A 9,291-nucleotide genomic window follows, 5' to 3' on the forward strand; every position below is an offset into this window, starting at 1 on the left:
TTATGCGGAATGCTTTATCTGAGTGGATGTAGCAACCGAGTAATTTTGTTGTTCCCACAAGGGGACAATAACATTAAAGATATCTTATCTCTTATCTCACCACAATCATCCACTTGTGCTTGGTTAAACTTCTCAATAACTACCCAAATTCTACAGCAGGCATAGGCAACCTGGGTTCTCCAGATGTTTTGGAACTACCGTACAACTCCCATGATCCCTGACCACTGGCCCTGTTAGCTAGGGATCATGGGAGTTGTAGTTCCAAAACATCTGGAGAGCCAAGGTTGCCTATGTCTGTTCTACAGCGTGTTCAGGTTCTCAGGTTATCCAACCACACCAGAAGACTATCATGAGGGAAGATAATCCAGACATCAGAAGTCTGATGCCATGAATATTAGAACTGTAAAGGTTCTAAACCAGTGTCTGAGATCAGTGAAGGACTGGATATGGATTCACAAACTGAAGCTTAATCCAGACAACACAAAACACAGATCAAGGAATGACAGTTCAGCTTGTGTTGGATGGAGGTTATGCTATCAGGTCTGCAGTTAGGGAGAGCTCCTTTGGCCTAGCCTTGATATTGGATATTGATGGCAGCTGTGACTATGAACATATGAAACAGGTGCAACTGGTGCACCAGTCTAGAGACATATGATAGAACATGCCTTAGTTATCGCATAACTGGACTACTGTTGATGCACTTTACATGGGACTGCCTTTGAAGAGCATCTGGAAACTTCTGTTGATACAAAAAACGTAGCAAGGATTCTGACTCTAAAGCAAATGGTTCCTTTTGCTCCTCCAGAGGCACTGCCTACCAATTCATATCAGGATCAATTCAAAATGCTGGTCATTACATTAGAAATCCTGAATGGTTTAGGACCAGGATACCTTAAAAACCTTTTTAATTTTGTTTGGCCCTTCCAATATTTTGAGATCAAAGGAAAGAGGCCCTTTTGCACATCCTGTCTCCATCTATGATACACATGCAGAGATGCATGAGTGAGCCTTCTCAGTGGCTCTGGTGTCCTTCTTGACCTTAATACATTTTTATTCCAGCAGGTATTCTACCTGGCTTATTAAAGATTCCTACTTGTTTTTATGGATTGTTTCCTTTTCGCTGTTCTGTCTTCATTCTGCTTTTCAATTTGATTTTTAGTTGTTTTCCATTTAATCGTTAGGATAGAAATTCTCTGAGAGAGATATCAATGCATACATTAATGTCCCTGAATACATACAGAGAGCCAAAGAGAAAGCCATTAAGTTTTGCAATTCTACCCACCACCAACCATAGCTGAAAAGAAAAAAGTGTAGTATAAATGTATGTAGGCTGCATAATCAAAGTATTTTGATCATCATTAAGCAACCAACTAGTATACACACACATTCAGGAATGACAGCATGGGAAACTTCATTTAAATAATTAATTTAAATTAATCATTATCAAGGTGATTTAAATCAATCCATTTCAAGTAGCATTACTTGTTTGTACTACTGGCTATATCCCTCAACATCCTGGAAATACTCAATGTCAGGAACACAGGACTGCATACTCAGTGTAATCCTAAACTTGTTTAGTCAGAAGTAAACTTCACTGAGCTCAATGGGGCTCATTCACAGATAGCTATAGAATTTGGAACCCTTATAATCTGAAATGAGATCTAGTTTAGAAAACAGCAAAGTAAGTGACCCAGATCACATACTGTACTATAAATGCAATCATAGTGCTCTAGACATGCTTGTCATTTTTGTTAACTGCTGTATCTTAAGGGGAGTTTTTCACATCATAACTACGTGGCAGAAAGCTGAAACATGTTATTATACGTGTAGGTTGAGACTATGACTAATAGAAGCATTAACAACTTACATTCATCTATAGCACAGCTGGTCATGTATAAAAACACACACTTATCCAAATCCCAAGTGTTCTACTTCCTGACATGTCATAATTATTTGGTTTAGTACTTTACATTCTGCTATTAGTCATAATGAATCTCATTAGCTTAGTTTCCCTATTGACCCAATGACGAATTGTGTTTGTATGGAATGCTAGTAAAAAGTGGAGTATGCTCTACATACAAGCATAGCAATAATGGACCTGAGATCACATCCCTTAGCACTAGGGGATACAATTACATCTGTGAGTATGCACAGACATTTTGGATTTCCCAAAACAGTGAAGTCTATGTCCAAACTTGTGACTAGCACAAAATGACATTAAACTACCCTAGACATACATAATTCTTCATAACAGACTATTCCACAACACAGCACCTGACCTGCCAGCTGTACTTCTAGGTCCAGAGAGACAGAACAGCAAAAAGCATGAATAGGTTGGAAAGCTTAAAGCTGCCTGACATTCACACAGCTTGATGAACAGGGCTGAAGGTATATAAACAAATGAATAAAAGAAGATGGACCAAATTTTAAATGATGGGTTGACTCAATCTCATTTATCTGCTCTATGCATCTAAATACATGGGGAGGGGCACAGGAAGAGCTGGAGCTCCTAGCAAATCCTAGATGGAGCACACTGGATCATAGAATCATGCAGTTGCAAGAGACCCTGAGGATCCAACCCCCTGTAATGCAAGACTATGCAGCTGTGGGACGGAACCTGCAACCTTGGCATTATCAGCACCACACTCTAACCAACTGAGCTATTTGGGTTTTTAACTGTTAAACAATGTGAAGAGAAAAGAGCCTGGATAATAAACACAAACCTCTGAAAGGTGAGTAGAGAAAAGAGCAAAACAGCTGAAAACACTTATTCTAAGGATATTGTTCAGAAGTACTATAACACTTTATCATGACCTTGGACAATACACCAAAACTATTCTGATGAGGAGCAAAATCAGTCCTGCTTCACATCTGGCTCCACTGAGTGGATTGCAGAAGCACAATTCATTTACCTCAGTTCAATCTTCCTTCCTTCATGATGACCTACCTCACAAAGCTAAAGCAAGAACGAAACAAAGAATATGCGCGCCACTACACTGTGATAGCACAGCAGCTAAGGAAATGTGAGCCAGACAGGCCCGAATTCGAGTCTTACCTCCGCTTATCAAAGGGCCCTAAAAACAACCAGCTTCAGACCCCACCCCATTTGCAACACGGAGAAAACAGGCCTATCTTACAAGGGCTGCTGCAAAATCTTGCAGAGACGGCATAGCAGCTTATATAAACAAAGAGTTGTTGCAACCCTAAGCGGGATGTGCACTTTCAGCAAGGTTTGAAGGCGGAAGGGTTGCAACGAAACTGGACTGCAGAAATCCCCCACGGAAGGTCAGAGGTGTCTCGACAGGAAGGTGCCAGCCAGGAGCCCGGCCAGTTGGGCCCTGCAGAAGCAGCTCCTCGTTTCCTCTTCCCGTCGCCCTCCACCCCTCTTCGCCCACCTCGCTCCCATGTCTCCCTCCTTCCTCCCTTACTTACACAGTGACATGGCCGGAGCCGCGCACCACCACCGGGTCCGGCGAGTGCTTGAGCAGCTGCTCCTCCAAGGCCCGCTCCTCGTCCTCCTCTTCTTCGTAGATCTCGTCGAAGTCCGCCATGGCCGGGCCAGGCCGGGCCGCGAGGAGCCTCCCGAGGAGCCGCGAGGAGGAGAAGAGGAAGAAACAGAAGCAGAAGAAGAAAAGGCCGGGAATGAGAAAAAGAGAGAGAGCCAAGAGCAGCAGCAGCCGCTTCTTGGGCCGCCGCCTCCTCCGAAGCTCCGAGCGAAGCGGCCACCGAAGCTTTTCCCTCTCAGGGCCGCCGGGAGGAAGCGCCCGTCATGGTCCCGGGGAGGGGGAAGAGAGAGACGGACAGGAACAACAACAATAACAACATCCGCTCTCCGGCGCCGCGGCAGCCACTGACTGGGAAGCCGAGGGCGCCAAGCCCCGCCCCTTTCCTCTCCGCGCGACGCTCTCGCAGGAGCACGCACGCGCGAGAACGAGCGAGCGAACGCCGGCCTGAGACAGCGAGGCCGCGGCGGAGGCTCCCGAAGCGCACGCGCCGCGCTCGCGCTGCTGTTTGAATAGAGGTACGGCCAACGGCGGTCGCGCGGCTGGTAGCTGCTGGCTGGAGGGAGGGAGGAAGTCGCCTCCCGGGTGCCATCTTGGGAGGGGAAGAGGCGTCGCCTGAAGCCGGATCGGTCGGCTTGTTTAGTGTGGTCGGCCTCGGCTACGATGCCTTGGGTGCTAGGGGGAAAGGAGGCCCAGTGGACTCGTTGGAACTTCTCATTGGTCAACAAATAAAACATATGCCTGAACTGGCTGGCAAGTTAAAGTCCTTAGCCTTGCAGCTCGAAGCCCATTCATGTGGTGGGTCTCTAGGGTAGCCACTTTTGTTCTGGCAAAATAAGAGGGGGCGATCCCCCCCCCAAACTTGCTGAAGTGACTTCAAAGCAATTGATGACAATCTATTGCAGCCTAACAGGACGGCCCCTCTGGAATTTGTCACACGTGCACACATGTACACATGAATTTGTAGATCTCTCTGTGCTTGGTCACCCAGAGCTTAAATACATGACCTTCCACGCACCCTGTGGAACACATGCATTTGAAGAGGATCCCTAACTTGGCATACAGAAAAAGAAAGAGAGAAAAAGCCCAATAACTTTGCCTAACCCTCTCCCCCCCCCCCAAAAAAACTCAACAACTCTAGAAATATTGATTTCTTAATTCTGAGTTCCAAAAAATAGGGATCGTTTTATACATAGGCACATCTTATTTAGGAAAATACGTCAGCTTAAGATCAGACATGTTAAGGGTAGTATGGTTGTAGATGTAGATGTAGTTGCTGTCAATAAGCTTTACTTCTGAGTAGCTAGCTAGTTTAGGTTTGCAATCTCACACTGCAATCCCAGCTCCCTAACCAGGTTTGACCAGAAGCAAGAAACATTGAGCTGGATGGGACTAAATGTCAAACAGCATTTAAGGCTACTATCTAAACCATACTTGGTGGAAAGAAAACCACATTTGACACTGGGCTTGCTTCTCAGCAAACGTGCATAGAATCAGGTTGCACAGCTACAATGCTATGCACACTCATTGGAGAACAAGTCACACAACAACATACTACAGAGTAAAAATAGGACTGCCAAGGTGGGTGCTTACTTCCTGGGAGTAAGACAAGCTGAATGCAGAAGAACTTACTTTTGAGTGAACATATATGGAAGCAGAGTGAAAACATAAAGTGGTGTTTTCACTCCCAATCAAAGACATGCCTGTGCTTTCCTTAGCCGCTTGACTGTCAAAAGTATGCCAAGGGTAGCTTTCCCAACAATGCCTTTGGCTACTGCATCAGATTATATCTGTGATAGTTATAGGTAGGTAGCCGTGTTGGTCTGACGTAGTCGAAACAAAATAAAAAAAATCCTTCCAGCAGCACCTTAGAGACACCAACTAAGTTTGCCATTGGTATGAGCTTTCATGCGCATGCACACTTCTTCAGATGCTTCAGATACTTCTGTGATGTTACCAATGGACACACAATATCCACAGCCTAACTGCCCTCTCTCAGGTGGAAGTGGCCAGTTCTTCAGTGGTGTTTGATAATGTTCCCTTTGTTTTCTGGAAGCACCACAGTTCTTCCTGTTATGGAATAGCTGGCCTGCTTCAGACATCTTGATAATATTTATTGCATGGAGTAAGGAGGGAGGTAGCTGTAACTGACAGCAGGTGGGTTGCTGTCGATGGCATCACAGGGCTTACCTGCGGAGCTGCCATGGGTGCTGCATGTATTGTGCAAGGGGGAAAGGGGAGAGCAAAGAATTGTGTGTTTACCTTTCCACATATGGGGTCACTTATGACTCCAGTTCCAGTGTCATGCTTCCACTTCCTTTATAGGTGCACTCTGACTGTGTTAGTCCGAGGAAGATCAATACGAAGGTGCATCATTGAACAGCAGTACCTGTAGATGGCATGCTTGGTACCAGCGGGAGCTTCCTTCCAACATAGGAATAAGATTGCTTTGAAAGTTGTTGTTGTTATGTATTTATTTATTTATTTATTTATTTATTTATACCCCGCCCATCTGGCTGGGTTTCCCCCGCCTCTGGGCGGCTTCCAACAAATACCAAAATACATTAAAATATCACAGATTAAAAACTTCCCTAAACAGGGCTGCCTTTAGGTGTTTTCTAAATGTCATGTAGTTGTTTATCTCCTTGACCTCCGATGGGAGGTTGTTCCACAGGGCGGGCGCCACTACCGAAAAGGCCCTCTGCCTGGTTCCCTGTAGCTTTGCTTCTCGCAGTGAGGGAACCGCCAGAAGGCCCTGAACGATGGGGGTGGAGACGCTCCTTCAAGTATACTGGACCAAGGCCGTTTAGGGCTTTAAAGGTCAACACCAACACTTTGAATTGTGCTCGGAAACGTACTGGGAGCCAATGTAGGTCTCTTAGGACCGGTGTTATGTGGTCTCGGCGGCCACTCCCAGTCACCAGTCTAGCTGCCGCATTCTGGATTAATTGCAGTTTCTCAAAACAACTTACGGTATTCCAGATTCAACAATACTCAGCAGTCCTAAGTATACAGCCTTGTGTTGTCTTATATGATAGTGCAGTCCAAAAACATTTAAACCAGGCATAGGCAACCTCGGCCCTCCAGATGTTTTGGGACTACAACTCCCATGATCCCTAGCTAACAGGACCAGTGGTCAGGGATGGTGGGAATTGTAGTCCCAAAACATCTGGAGGGCCGAGGTTGCCTATCTATGCCTGTTTAAACAAACAAAAAGTCTCCTTTTTATTTCAGTGCTTTGGATTTCATGATCAGTTTTTCCTCTATGGCCTTTTGCTTGCAAGTATCATATGATTAATACCAATAGGAAATACATTATTTACACTGAATTGGGGAGGGACAGAGCGAGAAAGCAAGGGATAAATAGCCCCTTTTCCAAACCATAATTATAAAAGCATTATAAAGAATCAGGCCTTCTAGCTTAATGACTGCTAAAACCATGGATGGGTGCAGCTGGATGCTACTCTGAAGACCACAAGATACAACTCATTATTGAGGGTAGAATCCCTTAATCCAGAAAGAATTTGTAACATGCCGGACTTAAGGAACTTCTTGTGTTCCACATTCTACTCTGCCAAGAAAAACTCTTGGATGCTTTTGAGCATTTCATAGACTTTTCTCTTTCTCTCAAGCCTTCATTAAACCAAGGACTGTGTGTGGTCATTTGTTTTATACTTTCCTCCAATATAAGACAACTGTAATCTTGCCTTCTTTGTGATCATCACTCCATAAATATTAGGCATTTACAGTTGGTTAAATAGAGAACACCTGTATAGGGTGCCTGTCTAAAATTCCATCTCTAACACTGAGGGAAGTCTATGGGGGGAAGGGATGTATGCTTATTTTCTTAAGTGATTTATGTTAATGGATTGTGCTGATTAAATTGTAAAATTCAATTTAAAAAATCTTTTAAAAATAATAAATAAAATTCCATCTCTAATAAATCTTCAAGAGGGGAATTGTAGCACCTTTAAGACCCCAATATACAGAGCAGCATTTCCTTGTATAAATGGTATCCCTTTAATAAACCAACAATCTTAGTTAAAGTTCTTCCTGGTGTCCATCTCACACCATAGCCTACTGTACCAGCTATGAGGGGGTTTTGAAAGGATTCTGAGTAAACTGGTGGCAGTGGAAAATTAAAGAAGCACAGATACCTAAACTTGTGTTTATACAAGAGAGGCTGAGGGAACTGGTTTCCCCGACAGTGAGGTTTGCCTGAAATGATTATAATTATAATTCATTTACTACATATTATGTTAAGTGCATGCTTTGATGTGCCAGCTTACAGCTGGCCACTGTTGTTGTTTATTAAGCAAAAGCAGCTGCAGGAGCCCACACACACACTCCCCCAAATGTAGAGCAAGAGTGGGGAGAGATGTGTGTGTTCCCTTTCCCTTCTCTACACTGATTTTCTACCTCAATTGCAAGGCCAGCCCTACCATTAGGGAGAGCAGTTGTGGGGAACCTTTGGCCCTCCAGATGTTGCTGAACTACAACTCATCTGATCAACACTAGCAAGCATGGTCAGGGGGTGAGGGGAGTTTTAGCTTGGCAACGTTTGGATGGTCAAAGTTGAGGTAAACAGGCAGCTACTTCAGGTGGTAAATGACTGGCAAGGTGCTTTTTTCAGGGGGTACTTTCAGGGGGTACTCAAGGGTACACAGTACCAGCACATCTTCTTTTGTTAAGAAGTATGACACTTACTGTAACAACTTCATGGTGAGTACAGGCACCTATTTTTCGGGGGGGGGGAGCACTGGTATTGGATGATAACATTGTGTATACAGTGGTACCTCATGTTGCGAATGGGATCTGTTCCGGGGGCCCGTTCGCAACATGAAAAGGCTGCAACATGAAGCGCCGCATCTGCACACGCGCATGACACAATGCATATCTTTCTTTCACCTCAGCAGCTGCTAGGTGCCCCCAGATGTCCTGTTTTTTCCTGCATATGACAAAAAATATTTGCTTCTAAATAGCAAAGGCTGCCTGAATAGTTCAAAGGAAACTGTACTGGCGTAGCACATGTCAATGTACTGAATGCCTTTTCTTAAAAAAAGAAAGGAAAAAGTATGTTCATTTTAGCATACATAGCTCCTGTCAGCTGGAAAAGCCCAGAACTATGCATTCCCCCAATGAATTTGCCTGTCAAATCACTATGATAAGTTATAATACCCTAACATCTTTTCCATTAATTATTGTGGCGAATTTTGATCAAGAGAAAATAACAAAAGACAGCTAGTTTCAAAACTGTCAAAACATTCCCATCTATTATTTTTTTAAATGGGCTTTCTTATTGTCTGTTAATGTTTGGAAATACAAACATACCTGCAGTTTTTTTAATCTAAGCCATTTTGGTTCACTAATGAACACCTTTCCAGAGGTAGCAAATGAAATTATTCTACACATATGGAAATCTATATTTTTCCTATAGATTTCTTTTAAAATATACTTTAACTATGGAACATTGGCTTGAAAACTAATATTGTACAACATACAGCACATCCAAATTACATGCACAAAGCCCAAACAGATGTGAGATAAACTAATTGGGTCTTTCTTTTTTCTATTCAGCTAGTAAGCATAGTCTTGCATTTCGCCATAGTGAGCCATATAAATCAAGAGGTGTCCAGTTGTTCCTTCTCCTGTTCACAAAACAATAAATTTCCTTCAAACAAGCTACATTCCACCCTCCACTGCTAACAGAATGATGAAGAGGTGCCCCCCAGATGCAGCAAGACTTTTGAACAACAACAACAACCTTTTGAAGTAAGCAAAGTAATAC

General features: G+C 43.7%; 1 protein-coding gene across 1 annotated transcript in view; it reads right to left on the bottom strand.

Moving 5' to 3' along the window:
• Positions 1-3,860, bottom strand: part of CHIC2 (cysteine rich hydrophobic domain 2) — a 36,219-nt gene extending 32,359 nt beyond the window's left edge. The window contains exon 1 of the mRNA XM_035112104.2: positions 3,433-3,860. Within this exon, the coding sequence (XP_034967995.1) occupies positions 3,433-3,551 (119 nt within the window). The 5' untranslated portion in view covers positions 3,552-3,860. The remainder of the gene's footprint in view (positions 1-3,432) is intronic.
• Positions 3,861-9,291: the final 5,431 nt, after the last annotated feature.

This window comes from Zootoca vivipara, chromosome 9 (genome assembly GCF_963506605.1).
Source record: "Zootoca vivipara chromosome 9, rZooViv1.1, whole genome shotgun sequence".
NCBI classification, from domain to species: Eukaryota; Metazoa; Chordata; class Lepidosauria; order Squamata; family Lacertidae; genus Zootoca; species Zootoca vivipara.